The following is a 20146-nucleotide window of genomic DNA, read 5'->3' as shown; positions in this document are numbered from 1 at the left end:
TGTCCAGTAGAGCGAACAAAGAGAAAGAGATCAAGTGTGCTCATTAGAGGCTTTTTACTGAGTTGCTCAATGATGCTCTGGGGTAAATTGTCACCCATGCCCTGTTCAGTCTCTAAATGGGGCCATCTTTCCTCCAAGGGAAGGGCTCAGGAAAACTACCAGTGTATAAAAGAGAGGGCAGGATGATAGGAAAATTTTGGGAAAGGAAGTAGGGGACCGTGGCGCAGGGTCCTTTATCAGTCCTTGATAAAGGACACAAGAAGAGCCTGCAGACAAGAGAGGGGTGAGAAGTGAGGTGGAGGAGAGGAGACAGGGAGCAGAGAAGAGCCCAGAGGCCCTTCTCAATATGGCCGCACCCTTGCTTTTTGTTCCTACTCCATATCGCTTCCACCATTCCCTCGCCCCTCTCCACACCCCCTCTCCCGCTCCTAAGGTTGCTGCCACACACCAAGACTTGCTTCAGGGCTTCTCACACCATCCTTTCTTCTTCCCAAAGCCCTCATTCTGTGTGTGTGTGAGATACATGTTCATGTGGGTGCAACTAAGAGGATGATGTCACTGAGTGCCTTCATCAGTTGCTCTCCCCTTTACTCTGGGCCAGGGTCCAGTCACCCACTGAACCTGGAGCTTATTTATTTGGTTAGGCTGGCCAGCCAAGGAACTCCAGGCTCCTTGTTTCTCCCCGTCCCCTGCCCCCAGCATTGGGATTACAGACACCCACGCTTTGTTCAGCTTTTGGGTGTTCGAGATCTGAGCTCAGGTCCTTGTGCTTGCAGGACAGACACTTTACCGGGAACCATCCCCTGGCCCCCTCAAAGCCACCCTCTTTGGGGGGTCATCAGCCACATGTGTATGGTGAGGCCCCTCTGGTCAGCTGTAGCCAGGCCCGGGCTCCCCGCAGCTCCTGTTTCCTCCCTCTGAGTTGCTGCACACTGAGATGGTTGCTCTGCAGCCCCCAACCCTGTGGATTCAGGAACTCTGGATTCTCAGAGTCTAGCACAATCCGGGTATGGGAGGATAGTGTTGGGAGAAGAAATACCGAGAGAGTAAAAAATGAGAGAGCAGGAGCTAGAGACGAGCCGGACCAGAGATGGTAGTTATGGGGGCAGGAAGGGATAGAGCTGTGGTTCTCAACCCTCCTAACGCTCCTAATGCAAGCTGTCATGACTCCTCCCAACCATAACAGTTTTTGTTGCTGCTTCATAACTGTGGGTTTGCTACTGTTATGAATTGTAATGTACATATCCGATACGCAGGATATCTGATATGTGACCCCCGTCAGAGGGTCGTTTGACACCCCGCCCCGGCTGAGACCGACTGGGGTAGAGGGTAGACAGGGCAGAGGATGTGGAAGGGCAGTCGGGGAAAGGCCAGGGCACAGGGCCACGAGCGCAACCCGCTCGCCGTCCTCAGACCACAGTGCTGAGGGTGGAGGAGTCCTCGGAGCGTGCGGGCTGCGGGGGAGGAGCCCGCTTGAAGGGGCGCCGGGTCTCATCCCGGTTCTGCCACACGTAGTGGATCAGATAAGCCACTACCATCGTCAGCCAGCCCCCCATGGTGACCAGCAGGGCCACGTCGGTGCTCCTTCGGGTCCCGCCTCGTCCTGTCCCACATAGCTCTTCCTCCCCGGCCAGCAGAAGGAACTCCTGTCCCACCAGATCTGGCCGGGCTCCTGGACCACACACGATGCCTGCCCCAGAGCCCGGAGCTAACCTTACGTGCCTGAGCACTTCCTGTAGGGCACAGTCGCAGTGCCAGGGGTTGGCAGACAGGTTCACTTGGATCTGCAGCCCCATGAAGGCTGCCACGGGCACGGATGCTAGCTGGTTAGCCGAGAGGTCAAGGTGGCGCAGAGTGCCCTCCAGGCCCTGGAAAGCGGCCCCTGAGAGGTGGACAAGGACGTTATGAGACAGGTCTAATTCTTCCAGGACAGGCAGGTGCTGAAAGGCACCGGCTGGCACCGATGCCAGCTGGTTGGCATCCAGGTAAAGCTTTCGGGTGTCGTTGGGGATGCCGTTGGGCACAGCACTCAGGCCAGCCTGGCTGCAGCGGAATGTCTGTTCTCCGGCTTCTTCTGCTATGTAGCAGCCCTGGGGCAGGGTCTGGGGGGGCGCTGAGCCCCCCGTGCTCATCACCAGCAGGAGGGGCAGGAGGCCAGGAGCTAGAAGGAGCATGGTCACCGATAAACATAATCCTGGCGTGGTGGAGTATCTGGGCAATAGATGGACCTATGAAGGAAGAGAAAAGTTAGAATTCTATGTCCCCCTGCTAGGGATCCTCAGTGGAGTCTATTTGGACCGGAGCCTCTTCTTTGGAGGCTTTCTCAGTCCTAGGTTGGTTGGTCTGTCCGTCTGCCCATCTGCCCATCTCTCCATCTGTCCACTTATCTGTCTGTCTCTGTCTTCAATAGGACCCTGGGGGAAAGAGTCCCTTGGACTTGAAACTTTTAGGTTCTATTGATTCTAGGTTAATCTATGAGGTCCCTTTGTCCCTTTGCCCTGTTGAAATGGGCCTGGGGGGAGGTGGTTTCAAGCTGTATATTCATTTCCCTCACTGAAATAAATAGTTTTGCTGTCTGCGTACCTGTGTGACTGCCAGGAAGGCCAGGTAGACACAGAAGGGTCTGGCTGGCGCTAATGTCACAAAAGTGACAGATTAGTGGCAGAACTCCAGGCTGAGCAGCTAGAGTATACAGGCAGGTAATGGGTACCCTGGCCTCACCTTTCGTGCTCATCAACCCCGTTTTCTGGAAGCACCCACCCAGCTCTGGGCTCTTGGCCTTGCTCATCTTCCCCCTCCTCTCCTCCATCCAGCCTCTCACCTGGGATTGCTGGCAGAGTCCTCTCCTGTGCTGCTGCCTTTCTTCCGGAAGTAGCCCCCTGCCAGTGGGCTCTGGAGACCCACTTCCTTCTTTGGAAGTCCTCTTTGCTTACAGCAGCTGGAAGCTGTGACCTGGGGCCCAAGTGTATAGAGTTTCCTGGCATGTGACTCTAGGCCCCAGGTGTCAGATACCCGAGCCATGGCCTGGCCGGGCAATGCCAAGAGAGAGCAGATCCTAGACCCTGATGAACTATGTAGTGTGGGAGACAGGGCTAGATTCCATTCCCTGCCCCGGGCTTTCCTCTATCTTCTAGAAACTCTATCTTCTCTCTGCTGATGCGAACTGCCTCCCAGATCCTCCTTTTCTTGCCCTGAGAGCGTGGCCATTCAAAAGGATGGTGGTTTGGTTGTCCTGGGGGCAATTCCACCTCAGACACTTGCAACTCAAGCCCTCCCCCGCTGTTCTTTGGTTCTCTGTAGGCCCGTGGCACCTCAAGTCTTTTTTTTCTCAGAGGATGTTCCAGGATCTTCACAGGGCCAATCCTCTTGACCAGCAGGGGTCGCTGTGGTGGTTCGGTTTCAGCTTGCTGTTGTCTGTCGCTCTAGGAGTTGAAATTTAAAGTACTGAACTAGGGGTCAGTATGGACGTTCTCGGGCTCCCAGGGTGGCCTTTTAAATCCTACTTCGAACCTCTGACCCAAAGGTGGCTGGGATGACTTATTCTTCAAGGTCCCTTCATGCTAGCGATGGTTTGCAGGCCCCACCACTCCTCAACATCCCCTCTCCCAATGTCCGTTGGGTCGTGGGAAGGAAGGCTTGGAGGTCGGAGGAGTGTTTTGTGTGTATGTCTGAGCTCTTGTGTCTGAACAAAGGCGGGATGTGGAGAGGCATCCTGTGGAGTGGGCATGAGAGAGCTTGTGGCAGTGAAATGCAAAAGCTGCTGTTTTCGTTCATTCCATCTTCCAGAACAGTCTCAATTGACTTCGTGATTGTAACGCCAAGACAGGTTTTTCTGCTCCACCTCACCTCTGGTAATTTACAGGGGCAAGGGTGACCGGCAGTCATGGAGATGGATGGCCATGTAGATCAGTGGTTCCCAACCTCTGGGTTGCGACCCCCTGGGCGTCGAATGGCCCTTTCCCAGGGCACACCTAAGACCACCGGAAAACACAGATATTTACGTTCCGATTCATAACAGTAGCAAGACTACAGCCATGAAGCAACAAGAAGAAATGTATGGTTGGGACCCATCAAAGCATGATGAACTGTACTAAAGGGTGGCAGAGTTTTAGGAAGCTTGATAACCGCTGATGCAGATAAACTACCCAGTACCTTAGCTCATGGGTTTCTCCTGTGTAACTTCCTTGACCCTCATGGCCAGCCAGCCATACTGCTGCCATCCCATGACCTGGTCCTTTGTGATATCATCTTACCCACTGAGGATTTAGGGCCTCAGTGATGCACGGAGCTCCAAAGAAGGGACCGTCCAGCGGAAACCTCTCAGGTCGCAGGCAGGTAAATGGAGGCCCAAACCATGTCTAGACTTATATTGGGTCCGTGGCCAGACCAAGACCACAATCTAAATCCATCCTTCACCAACCACTTCCTATTCCCGTAGGCCTCTCTCTCACCTCCGGGTCACACCGAAATACTTGGTGCTTCTTTGACCATCAGTGATCTTGTGTGGAACTCTGGGTAACTTCTGCTAGATCTGATGGAAGAAAACAGGAATGTGAGGTGTCATAGAGTATCGGGGAGACATGAGGGGTGCTCTGAGGAAGACGACATCAGACTGTGCAGGTCTTCCGGAGGAGGAAAACCTTGCTGGGTGGTTATTATTATTGTTGTTTATTATTACTATTATTATTATTAATTTTTGAGAAAGTGTCTTACTATGTAACCCAGGCTGGCCTTGAACTCAAACTTCTCCTCCCTTGGCCTCCTGAGCCTTGCTAGTTTTTTTTTTTGCAGGAGTCTCTGATCAGGATCAGACACATAACTGTAGAGTCTGGTGCAAAAGAAAACATGATGTAATATTATCTTAAAAAGTAAATAATATCAAGCAAAGTGTAAAATCCAGCCTGAGGTTTCTCCAAGTCCATTGAGGTGGGTTCTCCTGGAACCATGGACAATGCTAATCATGAGACTGTCCCTGTGACTTACCTTTGAGCAAGCAATTTTAGAAGAGACAGGTAGATTGCCGTGAGTTCAAAGACAGCCTGGTCTACAACGCGAGTCCAGGAAAGCCAAGGCTCCACAGAGAAACCCTGTTTCCAAAAATCAAAAACCGAAAAAGAAAATAAAAGCCAAACCAAACAAAAATAGAAGCGTGGTAGGGTTAGAACCAGAGAGTCGGCTACGAGATGTTATCGCTTCTGGGGATGTACTTGCCTCCAACTTAATCTTGTGATGTCAGTAGGGGTATTTCTTAGGTTCACGTTTGTCTGAAGAATCAGATGATATAGGTATAATAATTGCATTTGTTCTATATGAGTTGCTTTCAAATTAAGGCTAGACACCCTGCCACTGAATGCTTGGGAGTGCGTTAGTGAGCCCTCCCATCTTGCTTTGCTCTCTTACCAAGACAGGGACGTTGGCCAAGGCCCAAGGGTTGAGCCTGGCTGTTGTGGGAGAGCTACATTCTTGGACGAGGTCGTCTGCCAAGCCAGAGTGGGACTGGGATGTCCCGCACAGCAGTTAGAAGAGCACCTGGCAGTCTGCCGATAGGAGAGGCCACCTGGAGCTGTGGTTGTGGCTAACAAAGGGAGGCCAAGGATGGGGCTCAAGAAATGGGAGGAGAAACGGCGCTCAGGGCAGTGCCCGCTACCGTATGTGGAGTAACAGAGGCTAGAGAAGAAGTTATGCTCTGACGTTTTAGAAAAAGATTTACTTTTATTGTTTTTAAAATGTGTGTGTGTGTGTGTGTGTGTGTGTGTGTGTGTGTGTGTGTGTACATATGTGTTGGGGAGTATGTGCACATGAGTGCAGTTGCCTGAGGAGGCCAGAACTGCACATCCGATCCCCCGGAGCTGGAGTTATAAGTGGTTATGAAACACCTAACAGAGTGCTGGAAACCAAATTTGGGCCCTCTGCAATGGGTACCCTTAACTGCTGAGCCATCTCTTCAAACTCCTCTGCTTTTGGTTCCCTCCTGCAGTGAGGACCACCTGCCTGCTGGCCTGAGGCTCAAGTGTGTGAGTTGAAGAGGGTATAGAACAGACCCTGTTCCTAAGGTGCTGTGTCTGTAGCTGTGGTTCTAAAAACAGCCTACAGTGTTGGACTCTCTGGGAGTGCTTTAAAAATCACTTGTGCCAGGTTTCATCAGGAGCAATTCTATTAAGATCTTCATGCATTGACTCTAGGTGCTAATGTGTTTCCAGCTTTCCCTAGGGATTACTTCTTTTTGGGGGTGGTAGGGGCAGAGGTTTCAAGACAGGGTCTCTCTGTGTAGCCCTGACTGCCTGGAACTCATTCTGTAGACCAGGCTGGCCTCAAACTCACAGAGATCCTGCCTGCCTCTACCTCCCAAGTGCTGGGATTAAAGGTGTGTACTGCCACTGCCCAGAATCCCCAGGAATTCCTAATGTGAGCCTGTGTTGAGACTTGTCAGTGTAGGAAACACAGACATGTTGACACATGTCTTCTCCATGCACTAACGTGATGCCTGGCTTGACCGACATATGGGTAGGGAGCTTGAAGCACACACAGGATAAATGTCAAGAAGAAGGCTTCTAAGTTGGTGTCTAGCCTTCACCACCCTTCTGTGATAGCCGCGTGGATCTGGAAGAGTATCTGGACACTCAGTCTCTGATGATGGAATCTTATTGGTCCTTTGGATACCTCAAACCCCACAGCTGACTTTTCCCACCTGCTTGGCATCTTGCAAATGGTCCAAATTCCAGCCAACGACTTCTCAGGGGTTGGCTAAAATGTTCCTAAGAGAAGGTGGGGCCAGGTCCTTCATGTCCTGTGCCTAGAACAGGGAGGGCCAATCTAGCCATCTCATCACCATGGGGCAATACAGAAGAGAGGAACAACCTCAGTGAGGTATTGGCCTGGGCATCACTGGGTTACTCAGCCAACAGCAGCCTCCTTGTGGGAGGCACAGAGGTCTGTGTGCTCACAGACAAGCACTGGGGGACCTGGAAGGTTAAGCACATGGGGTTGTTCCTTCAAGGGAAGGAATGCAAAACCTGTTACCCACCCAGAAGGCCAAAGAGTCCATGCTTTCTAGGCTGGTGACTCTGACTTTTCCAGCACTAGACCTGCCTCAAGACCCTTCTCTCTCTCTCTCTCTCTCTCTCTCTCTCTCTCTCTCTCTCTCACACACACACACACACACGCACACGATTTATTCATTTTATGTATACGAGTGCTCTGCATATACAACAGCATGCCAGAAAAGGGCACCAGATCTCATTATAGATGGTTGTGAACCACCATGAGGGTGCTGGGAATTGAACTCAGGACCTCTGGAAGAGCAGACAGTGCTCTTAACTGCTAAGCCATCCCTCCAGCCCCATCATATTTTTTTTTTCCTCAGTCAATCTATAGAACCTATCTTTATGGACTTTACAAAGAGTTTCGGTGTAGACTGATACATATTTAGCTTACTTTGTTCCTTGAGGAGATAATTTATGTCTGCTTTGTTGTGCAAGCAGTATTGAGTTAATTATCACCAGAATAGCCTGCACCAAATTGTGCTGTACTTGAAAATGCTTAAAATAAACCATTTGGAGTGAGTCTCCTGAAGTTTGAGACTGACTCAGTGGCCGATACTGAGCTGAGCTGCCTTCGTGCCTCCTATGGCTGTCTCTCTGTTGATGCCTGTGAAGGGCACAGAGATTCCTCCACCTTGCGCCTCCTTGGCTCACTATTTGGAAGATAAGCCCCTCCTTTAACTTAGCTGCACAATAGGATACCGGCAGCTTGGAAACCAACTGGTGTGGATAGAGAAAATATAATAAGATATACAGAATGGAGTGGGTTTTTTTTTTTTCTATGAAGAAGTGTAAAATTATGTCACTTGCAGGAAAATTATGTAACTGTAGAGCATCATGTTGAACAGATAAAAAAAGATTCAGAAAAATAAATATCAAATGTTTTCTCTCATATGCCAAATCTACACACACACACACACACACACACACAGAGCCACATACACACTTTGGAGTTCTCAAGTTATGTGTCAACAGTTGCTGTAACTACCCCTCCCCGCCAATGAATGAGCAAAATATGGTGACCCCAGACAGCCTTAGCTGAAACGATCATCTGCTAAGGTGGAAGCAGGAGCCACCAGGGCTGCACAAGGATCTGGGACAAGTCCTTTCCCTGTAAGGGGGTGGGGGGTGGTCCGGGTGAGAGTCACGGAAAACTGCAGGCTTTCAGCTGGGAAGGGAGAATGGTCTTCAGCCCGTGTGAATTGCGCTGGGATTCCCGCTCCGATGCTGGGAGAACTGTAGACTTCTGGGTTGAGGGGATCCTTTTCCTCGTGTCCCTAAGAGTCTCCTGATCTTTCCCTCCTGCCTCAGTGTGCATCTCCTAGGGGCACACTTCACATTCCTGTCCTGGGAGGTCTGTGAACCCAGAGGATGGAGTGGTGGGTGTAGCCTGGGCACCGGGGGAAGGCCTCACAGAGAGGATAACGGCTGAGTGGGGCTTTAGGGACGACGAGGGTCTGTTAGAAGGAAAAGAGGGTGGAGAGGGATTAGAGACTGAGGAAATCACAAGCGCAGGTGTGTTTTGGGAATGAAAGCTCCGCTGTGAAACTGAGTTCTGGGATGTGTGCACAGGGACATACGTATATCATCTGTCAGCTCTACTTTGTACAGGAAATGTAAACGTGAGTTAAAGCTCAACCAGCCCCCAAACGCGGCAGCGCACGCCTGTAATCCCAGGACTCGGGGAAGCAGAGGCAGGTGGATCGCTGTGAGTTTGAGGCTAACCTGATCTACAAAGCGAGTCCAGGACATCGAAGGTCACACAGAGAAACCGCGTCTCAAAAAAACCAAACCAAACCAAACCAAACCAACCAAACCAAACGACAGCCCAAGAAGCCTAACCCAGGAAGCTGAGCCACAGGCCTCTACGCATGATGCTCTTGACCCTGCGCTGGAATGTGGGTGCATCCAACAATGAATGCCTCCTGGGATCATTCCGACAAGAGGGGCTAGCCTTGGGCAGCGGGAGGAGTGGTCTAGGAGGTGGAGGTCACGCAGAATTTCTACCTAGGTGAGACCTTTTAGGAACTTAGCTTGCAGGGCACCAGGGTGGGTCTTACTGTGAGGCTCCTGGATTTTATAACCCCGGTCCTCGGGCTCCGCAGTATGTCCCGTGTATATCAACTGCTTTCATTGTTGGGAAAGATTGTCAGTGGGCCACGTCAAGGAATATGCAGACTGAAGAGTATTTTTCTGCTGTGGTTCCCAGAGGGAAGGAAGGCTTCTGGTTCCGGGCACTGGCTGGGGGACCAGAGGCCTGGCCAGGCTATTTTTTCCCTCTGCAGCCCATGATAGTTAGACAGGGCCCAAGGTGAGAGAAGTAAGGTGCTGCTGTGTCTTCATACCCTCTAGCTTCTTCCCAAAGCAGTTCTCACCTCAAACCCTATTCTCCCCAGTCCTGGGGTATCCCCCACAAACAAAAGCACGAACAGGACGGCACACAGCTCTGTCCTTCCTTGTATTTCTGCAGGAAGTGGAGGGTAAGGTAGGGAGGGACAAAGGAAGGGATGGCATTTGTGCCCCAGTGTCCCAGTGGACGGAACAGGACATAGGACTCTTCGATTCCCGATGGGCCTCTTCCCAGCTTTTGCTGCATCTTTCTTTCAAAGACGGTGTTCCCTGTCTACCGTCCCGCATGGCCACCACCCACCAGGGTCTCTGTGTGTCTGTCACAAGCAGGGCCTCCCAGCTCCAGACAGAATCACTCCAAGCCTGGGGAACATGTGCCCCACAGCCCCCTGAGCAGCCCTCACAGGCTGGGGAGAGCTTGTGATAGTAAAAAACAAAACAAAACAAAAAAAACCCACACACACGTTTCATAAAATATTTAGAAGGTAAGATTGCATTACATAGAGGTTGAAACCAGAGAACGAAAAGATCACCCCAAGTCTGTCCTCCTAATACAGGTCTCTTTTCTTTCACGGACACTCCACAACTTAGTAAAGTCTTTATCATCCAACCTGGAAGGGACTAATTGCAGATGACCTGCACTGAGCCCTCCATTCCGAGCCGGTGACTGTCCCAGTGCTTTGACACTTATCGGCCCTACTGATCTCCGTAAATGAGGTGGAGATTGTTGTGATCCTTACCTGTTTATAAACAAGGTAGCTGAAGTACAGGGAGGCCCAGTGACTACCTTAAGGTCACACAGCTGGAGGCCAAAGGAGCAGAGAGCTAAGCCTGAGCCAGACCTCACCAGCACCACTCTATAGTTTTCTTTACTGTATTCGAGGATTCAAATTCAGGTTTACAAATCCTTTAATTGTGGGCAATTTCGAATGTCCACAAAATAGAGAGGATAATGTGAGGAACCGTTCGTTCTCATGTTTCTGTCACCCAAGTTTTAATAATTATCATTGTACCCGGTTTGATGACTGTTTATTTTGCCATGTCCCCAGTCCAGATTATTTTGTAGTAAATCTAGGGAATGTCTCATTCCATGCAGAAATAGTTTAGAATATATCTCTGGGTTTTGTTGTTGTTATTGGTTTTTTTGTTTTGTTTTGAGACAATGTCTCTTTAGCCCTGGCTGTCCTGAAACTCACTCTGTAGACCAGGCTGGTTTCAAACTCACTGAGATCCTCCTGCCTCTGCCTCCCAAGTGCTGAGATTAAAGGCATGCACCACCACTGCCTGGCTTACCCCTCCCATTGTGTGTGTGTGCGCACTCTCAGATGTCAGAGGTCAACTTTTGGGAGTTGGTTCTCAATGGGTTCCAGGGACTGAACTCAGGTGGCTAGGCTTGTGTGGCAAGGGCTTTTACCCACTGAGCTGTGTTGCTGGCCCTAGACTTTTATTTTCTTAAATGAATAACATATGGTAAGACCATATTATGCTGCAGAATGTACAAGTCCTTATTATGATCAAATGCTTGGTTGTTATCCAATTATCTCTGATAACTAGAAATATACTTTCAAATATACTTTGAAAGTTGGTTTGCTTAAATCAGGATTCAAATAAGGCTTCAGAACAATACAGTGCCCGACTTTGTTTTGTTTTTGGAGAAAGGGTCTCATAGCACTGGCTGGCTACTGGCTGAGGATGGTCATGACCCCCTGGTGTCCCTGTTCCCACCTCCTGACTGCTGGAATCACAGGCACGCACCCCTTTGCCTGGCTTTTTAGTTTCAAATAGACTCTTGCTATGTAGCCCATGCTGTCCTAGAACTCCCTGTGCTACCCAGGCTGACTTCCAACTTGTGAGCTTCCTGTCTCTGCTTCCTAGAATGCTGGATGACAGGCAATTGCCACCAGGTCCACCTGTCTCCCTGGATCTAGATTTTGCTGATGACATCCCTGAGAAATGCTTAGTCTCTATCCTTATCTTTTCATATAACCTGGCAACTGTTTTCCCATGCTGCCACACAGTTTCTACAACCATAAGTGGTTTTGTAGTTTTCTATCCAGTGTAGATAAAACATTTACTTAATTTTTTTTAAAGTTAATGTGCATTGGTGTTTTTTGTATGCCTGTATGTCTGTGTGAGGGTGTCAGACCTTGGAGTTACAGTTGTGATCTGCCCTGTGGGTGCTGGAAATTGAACCCTGGTCCTCTGGGAAGAGCATTCAGAGCTCTTAACAGCTGAGCCATCTCTCCAGCCTAGAACATTGACTTGTTTCCTGGGCACTTATATTGCTCTCAGGATCTCACTACTGTAGACATTGATGAGCTATGCAGCCTCACACAAGGACCTTGTTCTGTACATGGTTTCACTTTCTTAGAATGTGATATGGAAAGTACAACCATGCCTTCAAGGCATGGACAATTTTTTTTCTTGGCACACAGTGCCAATTGTTTGTCCAAGGGATTGCATGTTCCCCGGCACCAGGAAAGAGTGCTGTTGCTCTTCCTGAACATTGCTCTTCCAGGCCATCACAGCTATAGGATGTCTGTTGAAGACTTGGTAATTATGAGGGCAGTGGATCAGAGGACATGATGACACGGACGCCAGCTCGCTCAGGTGGAATATGAGCCATAACTTACCACAAGGCAGAAAGAGCTGAACTTTGTTCATTCCATTATGAACAACAGCAACAACAACAAAAACCCCAACTTGATAACAGGAGCTATTAATAGGCTCTGACATATCCAGCAACATTGCCCATAGGCCCTGCATTCATCAGATCGCCTTGTTGGGATATAGTCCCTGTCTGGTCACTGAACTTCACACAGACGTGAGAAAACTGGCAAAGATCCAGAGCTCACCCTCCTTGATAGACAATGGAAGAATCCCAGAGAAAAATCAAAGGCATCAGGCAGGTTCACTTTGCAAAAAAAAAAAAAAAAAAAAAAAGAGCCATTATTTTGGCTCTCAGGCTGAGCAGTTCTCTGTGAGGCTTCTTCACAGATTGTTATTCAGATGTTAGGATCTGAATTTTCAAGGCCTCTGGCTCTGGAAATACTTGAGAAGCTGCCTGTTTTTACTGCTCCGGGTAGTAGTACACTCACTACTGGCTTCCAGGGCTCCTACTCCAGCCTTGAGACAGCTATTTCCTGGCAGCTCCCAGAGGATGGGTGGGTCTAAGGAAAATGCTCCCCAGGTTGTGTGGGCAGGTTTTCTCCTTCAGTTCTTCCTGTATTTACAGCCAGCCAGGTTGGCATCTGTTAACGTCATCTGATCCTGTCATTCCAGCCTTGCCATGACTTATGGGCACGGGACTTAAAGAGGGCGGGGAAGTGGAAACAACCGAAGGGAGGCCCTCTCATGTTGACATGGGGAGTGGGAGTGGCCTAGGAGGGCTTAAAAGCTTTTTAGTTCAGTTCCTACAAGGTATCAGGTGCTTTATATTACATTCTTTTGAAATATCAAAACAACCTTGGAGGTAGGTTTTCACAGCTGTGGAATTGGGATTAAGTAATTGGCCCATAGTTACACTGCCAATAAAGGCGTACCTACAATATGTGTACCTAGCAGGAAAATCTGTGCCGGTCTCTTCAGGGCTTCCAGACGTGAAAATTGCAGACCGGAGGCTTCCTACCTAAAGCCACACATGCTAACACGAGACAGAAGATCAAAGCTCCTTACTGTTCCTAAGGCCTCTAAGACACACATCATATAATACCTGATGCGGGGAGATCCAGGAGAGGCCAGGCCCACGCCAGCAAAGTATAAAGACCGGGTGGACCAACGAAGCCCACAGACTCTCGTCTCTACCCTATAGACATGTAACCCAACCCCAAGGTCCTGAAAATGTGATCCCGAGTCGGGGTGGCTGAGTGGGGTTCCTTCAGGGAAAATGGTCGCGCTTCTCGGCTTCTGGAGTCAATCTGGGGCCTTAGGGTCAGTCTATCTTAGCAGGGCCTTATTGTGAGTTACTTAAAACTCTTGAGTCTCCTCATCTATAAAACGGGAGCATGGGCAAACCGCTTGTGCATTGCTTGAAGGGCACAGATGCAAAAGCTGAGTTGTTGCGCATCGAAGACACACGATCTGATCTCACTATTGCGTCAGGGCGAGACGTTCTTTCGTGAGGCTGCAGCTCAGAGGCTCCCCAAAGGGTCGAAGAGCTAGCCCAGGGAAAAGCCTACATCTCCCAGGAGGCGCCAGGCGGGCGGGTGAGGAGGCAGCGTAGAAACTACATTTCCCGAGAGGCGCAACGCGGTAGGCGCGTGGCAGTGACGTCACGGGGCCCGGCTCAGTGAGTTGATTCGACCGCAGCTGCCAGCGGGTTGGCTACCGCCGCTGGTTTGCTACAGCTGCTGGAGCGGCCGCGGCCCGGGTTCTCGGGCTCCTCTCCCCGGCCCTCGAGCTCCGGCCCCGCGCGGTGAGTCCATACGGGCGGCCTCGGCGTGGTGAAGCCCGACGGCTCCACGGCTTGGAGAGGCGAGAAGGTTGCTGCTGAGGAGGCGTCCGTGCAGGAGGAGACCTGAGCTGGGTGGCTGGGGGGTGGAGAGTGTGTGCATCAGGCGAAGGAGTGCCGAGAGAGGAAAGTGGGTGCGGGAGGCCGGGGGGGTGGGGCGTCCGGGAGGAGCGCTTCAGCTTGGGGGTGGGAGGCGGGGAACGGCTGGACTTCGGGGATAAAGATTTGGCTACCTCCGGGGTTGAGGGAATGCGTGGAGATGGGGGTTGGGCCCCGAACCCGGCCAGGCTGCAAGTGCGAGGTACCGGGCTGCGAAGCAGAGCGGGAGGCCCTCTGGAAGGAGTTCTCGCTCGCACAGTCCAGTAAAGCGAGGACACCGTTTCCTCGCTCCTGATTCCTGGGGGTTCGCTTTCTTTCCACTCCGCTTTACTGAGTACAGGAATCCGGGCCCGGAGGACAACCGTGGTTCTTCAGATTCAGGGTGAGCCGAGTGAAAGAGACATACTGTATATTGCACGAACTCCCTCTTAGGATCCCTTGGGAACAGGTTTGCTGTGTTAAAGGGCCAGCCTTAAGCTGGAGGGAGGACATTGGAAGTGCTTACCGGATGGCTCCGCTGGGGGGTTAATCTGGTCTTGGCATGAGTGCCTGGCAGACTGGCTTGGGCCTGCATGGAAAAGGGAGGGGGGGAAAATATATATATATATATATATATATATATATATATATATATATATATATGGCTAAAAAGTGGCTAACAAGACCAGGCCGTTTTGGGCTCTGATTTGAGGCAGGTTATGAAACCACATCAGCCACCTACCAGCTGTGGCAGCAGAAGTTTTCAGTCTGGCTGCTCCAGACTTTTCTGCCTCTGCCAATCTCCTATTTCCTCACTTCTGGGAGAAAGGTCAGTTTTGTTCTAATGGAAGTGACATTGTACACAAAGCCACAGGAAAGTCTCAGAAGTACTTTGGGGGTTGGCGGGAGAGGGTGCAGGGGGTTTCCTGGGGTTCCTTACTTGCTTTGAAAGGCAACTGGCACTTAGGCTTAAGGAAGATGATGCCCATGGGATCAGTTAGGCCTTTTAGAGCCAGAAAGGGCTGGAGGGTCTTGTAAGCCTGGGATCCAGCCAGGCTTTTGACACTCCTGAACAAAATGTGAGGGAGTTCTGTCTGTAGCTGTGCCTGCTGCAGGCCTGGCTTATGGCGGAGGGATAGCAGTTCCTGGTGAGACTTGGGAAACTCTTTTCCTCACCTTCATGATCTTTCAGAGACTTCATGTCTCCTTCCCTGCCTCTCATGTGGAGGCTGTTATATAGTAGATGTCCCAGGAGGCCTGTGTTGAGTAACCGAAGCCCTAAGGTCTGAGGAAGGTAAACAACTGGTTTTCTAGTTCCTTGGGTTTCTGTTGGGACCAATTATCCATCTTAATGGGTCAGGGGTTTAGTCCCAGAGGAGTATGTCCGCTTGGATGCACCCTAGGCCAACTCACGGGTCTGTTTGTGAGGAAACTGTTGCGGGTCGTATTTCCTGAGGTATCTGAGAAGAGGGAACTTGCTTCCATTACACGTAAGTAAGGAACTTAGCTGGGAGAATTCTGGCTCCTCTGGAAGAGGCGTGGCCAGGATCCTAGCTGGGTGAGATAGCATCTGAGTCTGGGGGTGAGGTGATTGCAGCAGGGTGATAGCAGACGGTCTGGCACTTCCAGACCGTCTCCGTCTGCTGCTCTGCTCTGCACACCTTGAAACGGCGGAGTTGTTGAGCCCAGTGATTACACTGGGGCCTTTTATCAGGCAGGACCCTAAAGTGGGGAGGTAATCCAGCAGACTGATGCCTTCTGTTTCCACCACCTGCTGATGGATCAGTGGGCCCTGGGGAATCTGGGGACAGCCAAGCCGCTCTCCCCTCTGGCCACTGTGGACTGCCGCTACCATGGTTTTCTGGGCATTGAGGGCAGCCCTTTCGGTTCCTTGTGATGGAGAGCTTCTACTGCTGGAACTGGGCAAGAAAGCGATGTTGTTAGCTTACACCCACAGACACCTGGGAAGGTCAGGTGGGGCTAAGAAGGGAGGAGGCTGCAGGGAGGCCACAGGTAGTTTTGTGTCCTTGGGAGGAGTAGGGCTGATATGGCTACCACATCCCACCCGTGGGAACTGTAATACCGGCTGTGCTCTGTCCTGTCCTCCTCTCTATCTGGTGGTGGTGGGGGGAAGAACCCTCTGGTACTTGGGCTGCCTAATGGTGGCACCCCAGGAGAGTAGGCTTGAGCAGGTGCCAAACGGACCAAATGTCCCAATACATGTGTCATTTTGTGTCGAAATGTTTTTGGGTCTGAGCAAAGGCTGTCCCTGGCCTGCTGTTTTCCCTCTTTCCCCGACCCTGTCAGTCATCCTGGGCCCAGGCTTGTGGAAATCCAGGATTGGAGAAATAGGGATGGTGGGAACAGTAGCCCCAAAGGGCTTCATCCATTGTTGCCTGTGCCCACAGGCCTTCCCTGCTTCTTGCTCCTTTTGGAAAGATCTTGAAGTAGATGGATGTCTTCTGTCAGGGAGAGGGTTGCCAGTTTATTCTGACTAAGAGAGTAGGCCTCTCTCCCCACCCCAGGAGGAAGAGGCCCTCAGGGGTACCAGAGTGGGGAATGGACATTGATGGCCATTGACACCTCTGGGTGACTTGTCCTCCTAGCCTTTGTCAGCACACAGTCCCGGTAGATGATGTGTATGCCGACCTGGTGTTAATCGCAGCCCAGTGATGGGAAACGATTAGTGTACATTCATGCGGACTTTCTGCAGCTTCTGGGCTTGAGACTCAAAACAGTGGTGTGGAGTTCTCAGGGAATGAAAAGCCTGCCTCTCTGTGGGGCTCAGGGTGTGAGGGGGCAGGGAAAGTGGTGTGACCTGTCTCACCTGTGCTGCTTGTTTGCAGAGCAGCCGTCGAGAGGGGTGGCAGGATGAATGTGGGCACGGCACACAGTGAGGTGAACCCCAACACGCGGGTGATGAACAGCCGCGGCATCTGGCTGTCATACGTGCTGGCCATCGGGCTCCTGCATGTCGTGCTGCTGAGCATCCCCTTTGTGAGCGTCCCCGTCGTCTGGACCCTCACCAACCTCATCCACAACCTGGTGAGAGCCTGCTGATGGCCTGCCCCTGACCAGATGGGCCGTTGTATGCCAGAGCTGAGAGATAGGAGGAGCTTGTCATGAGACAGACAGCTGTCTGTCAGCGGGTCCTGACAACATCTGTCACCAGAGCTGAGGCCCAACTCTTATATCCGCCTGGCTTCCCCTTGTGGGCTGAAGAATCAGATCTGCATGTCTCCGGGGTGGGGTGGCTGATGCATTTGGAGGATGGCCAGCTGCGAGCTGAGACCCTGCTGAGGTTGCCTTCAGGTCCCAGGAATCTGGTGCAGAAACCTTCCTTTCCTACGTTAGGATCTCAAACCATGTTCTCCTGCCCCTTTGTGCTCCCTAAGACCTCTGCCTTGTACCCCACTTTTGACCAGGCAGGGGTCTAGTCCTTCCTCCTTGGTTTGCCACTTTTAGCTAGCAGAGAGAGACTCCAGTTGGGCTGAAAGGCTGCCTTGCTGTGCCCATTCAGCAGCTAACTCCTCCCCTTTTCACTTCCCCTTTGTCCTCCCTCTGAGCTCCTGGGTGCTCTATCATGTATTAAGGCTGCCTTCCTGAGTTACTGCAGAGGAAGGCAGGTGGCAGTCTGCTTGAAGCTCTCTTTGATGGATGGGGGTCAGGCTGGGCGTCGTCTTGTCTTCTATGTTCTCTGATGAAGGCCCCTCTTTTCAGGGCATGTACATCTTCCTGCACACGGTGAAAGGGACACCCTTTGAGACTCCAGACCAGGGCAAAGCAAGGCTGCTGACCCACTGGGAGCAGATGGATTATGGCGTCCAGTTCACGGCCTCCAGGAAGTTCTTGACCATCACACCGATTGTGCTGTGAGTGCTTTGGCTGTGGGAGAATACCAGCGGGCATGGTGAAGCTGGTGGACTAAGCTGGCCTTAAGCCCTCCCCAGCTTTGGCCCTTAGTGTATGGATGAGCACCGGGAGGGAAGTGACGGATCCTTGGGTCTCACATGGGGCCTTGGGCCTCCCTGGCCCTGACTTTTCTCAACTCTGCACTAGACAGGCCCACAGGCCTGGAGTAAGCTAGGGGATAGGTCAGGAGGGCCTTGTTAGCTAGTATGACTTGTCACTCTACTTTTTATCTGGGAACCCATACTGTCATATCTCCCTACTCCTCCTCCAGGTACTTCCTCACCAGCTTCTACACCAAGTATGACCAAGTCCATTTTGTACTCAATACTGTGTCCTTGATGAGCGTGCTCATTCCCAAGCTGCCCCAACTCCATGGAGTCCGGATTTTTGGAATCAATAAGTACTGAGGTTGTAGCCCCTTCCCCGGCCAGGTTGGCAGGGGAAGGGTAGAAGGCCTTTGCTGTGACGCTGAAAACAGGAGCCTCTGGACACTGCCAGAGATGGGGGTGTGCCCTGGGCCTGGCTTCCCCTTCGCTTCCCCAGTAGCCGACTTGGAGTAGCTTGTAGTGGGGTTAGGGTGGGGCCCTTGGGCTCTAACCCATTCTGAAGTTTTTGATCTTTTCCTTTTGCCTTTTGAATAGAGATGCCATGGGGGTGGTCGTGAAAAGGGCTTGGGCTCTCTGGCTGACTGGACCTGAGCAGCTGGGACCGGGAACCAGGAAAAACCCCCTGCTGGCTCGTTTACCCTCAGGCAGCCATAGCACTTTAGCCCCTGAGAAGGGGGCAGAGGGACGGTACAGCTTCTGCATTGTTTCCCCTCAGTCCTTCCATGTGTGTTTGGGGGGTGAGACTCACTGTTTTGTGTGTATTAGAAACGTGGGCTGCACTGCCTCCAGGTAGAGAGCAGTCAGGCTTTGTTGACTTCTTTGCAACCCACTCTGGGTGAGCTGTAGGGCAGGGGGATCTTAGGAAAGGAAGATGGGTTGGTGGGACACCTAGAGGTGGGGGCCAGGTGCTGCTGCCCTGGCCTTGGGGAGAGGGGAGTTCTGAGCAGGGGTACGGTAGGGAGAGTACTTTGGGTCTTAGACTGGACACGATAGCAGCCGATACGGATCAGTGTAAAAAAGAGGTCTAGGGTGGAGAAGCCAGACTCAGCCTCCTTTGGGATGTGGGCTGGAAGGAGAGCCGGCTTGGAAGGTTAATTTACCCACAGGATGATGGTGGTGGGGAAGGGAGGCCAGTGTGGGTTTGAAGCTCTTGGGTTGGAACGAGGGTTGCACAGGCTGGAAGAGGTCTGTGAGTCCTCCAAAGAGCAGGTCCGCTTTGACACTTCCTTAGCAGCGGTGTGAGGAAGCTTACAGAGAGGCTTTTCCTAAGCCATTCAACTTGTATTCTTGTGTAGACTGTGCTGGGGCAGTGCCTCTTGGGCGGCATGCATGTGAGGGGCCAGGGGGCCACCTCCATATGAGGTCAGTGGTCTCCGCAGTGCTACAGGATTCCTGCCCAGACAGGGCAGTATAGGGACAGCTGCAGGCACTGTCTCCTCAGCCAGAAGAGGCAGTTCACAGAGCATGAGGCTAGGCCAGAGAGGAGCCGTTGCCTCCCCTCGCTGGTTCGACCGGGGCATGTTGCTTTGGAAATGTGTGGGTGCCCAAGCCCTCTCCCAGGGGCTAGAGGGAGGTCACTCACTCTTGTTTTCTAACCGCTAACCCTCATTCTCAACCCCATGTATCATAGGGAACTTTCACCTTCTGGTCTTTCTAAGCAAAGTGTGAATAGGATTTTTACTCCCTTTGTACAGTATTCTGAAAAATGCAAATAAAGAGCAACATGTTCTGTTTCCCACATGTCTGGCCTCTGCTTCCTGGAGGGCCTTGGGGAGAGGGGTGGCAGCGTGGGCAACAGCAGCTCCTGCCTAGGTGATGGTGGGGACCTTGGGGCGCTGGTCTCCCAGGCCCAGGAGAGAGAGAAAGCCGAAGGGAGTTGTGAGGAAGCAGGTGAAGATCCTGCCAAGTCAGAGCAGAATCCCACTGTCTGTGCCGTGGCCTGCTGTTCTTCTGATTGGCTCTGAGCCTCTGGCTGGAGGAATTGGGAGTGGGGCTTGGTGGCCAGCAAGGTCAGTCCAGGCATGGCTTTGCAAATGGAGTGGGGTGGGAGTGACTTCTGGCACTCAGGTTTTCCCTCTGGCACCGCCTGTCTGTCCTCACTTCTCACCTGGGTCCTTCCCAGCTAGTTCCTGTTTGGGGAATGGTGTGCCTCCTGCTGTGAGGAGTAGGAAGGAGAGAGGGGTGCTGTGGCTTTTGCTCACACAGCTAGG

General features: G+C 51.7%; 2 protein-coding genes across 7 annotated transcripts in view; one reads left to right on the top strand and one right to left on the bottom strand.

Moving 5' to 3' along the window:
* The window catches only part of Ormdl3 (ORMDL sphingolipid biosynthesis regulator 3), a 28774-nt gene extending 9098 nt beyond the window's left edge, over positions 1–19676 (top strand). For 2 of the 6 annotated variants that reach the window (XM_055620289.1, XM_055620287.1), the window contains exons 3-5: positions 16769–16962; positions 17638–17789; positions 18101–19676. In XM_055620289.1, coding sequence (XP_055476264.1) covers positions 16789–16962; positions 17638–17789; positions 18101–18236 — 462 coding nt within the window. In that variant the 5' untranslated portion in view covers positions 16769–16788 and the 3' untranslated portion in view covers positions 18237–19676. Of the gene's footprint in view, positions 1–13689; positions 13804–14098; positions 14321–16763; positions 16963–17637; positions 17790–18100 lie in introns of those variants that run through there. The other 4 variants (XM_055620293.1, XM_055620288.1, XM_055620291.1 and 1 more) reach the window with 4 other exon arrangements.
* Lrrc3c (leucine rich repeat containing 3C) lies at positions 1410–2325 on the bottom strand. Its single transcript, XM_055620286.1, has one exon. It carries the CDS (start codon positions 2172–2174, stop codon positions 1410–1412), a length of 765 nt encoding a protein of 254 aa, XP_055476261.1. The 5' UTR covers positions 2175–2325.
* Positions 19677–20146: the final 470 nt, after the last annotated feature.

This window comes from Psammomys obesus, unplaced genomic scaffold, assembly GCF_907164565.1.
Source record: "Psammomys obesus unplaced genomic scaffold, mPsaObe1.curated_primary_1811, whole genome shotgun sequence".
Taxonomy (NCBI): domain Eukaryota; kingdom Metazoa; phylum Chordata; class Mammalia; order Rodentia; family Muridae; genus Psammomys; species Psammomys obesus.
The sequence above is the reverse complement of the archived record's forward strand: the minus strand, read 5'-3'. Positions and strand labels throughout refer to the sequence as shown.

Coding starts and splice junctions, on each gene's coding strand:
- Lrrc3c (XM_055620286.1), bottom strand. CDS start 2,174: ATGCTCCTTCTAGCTCCTGGCCTCCTGCCCCTCCTGCTGGTGATGAGC.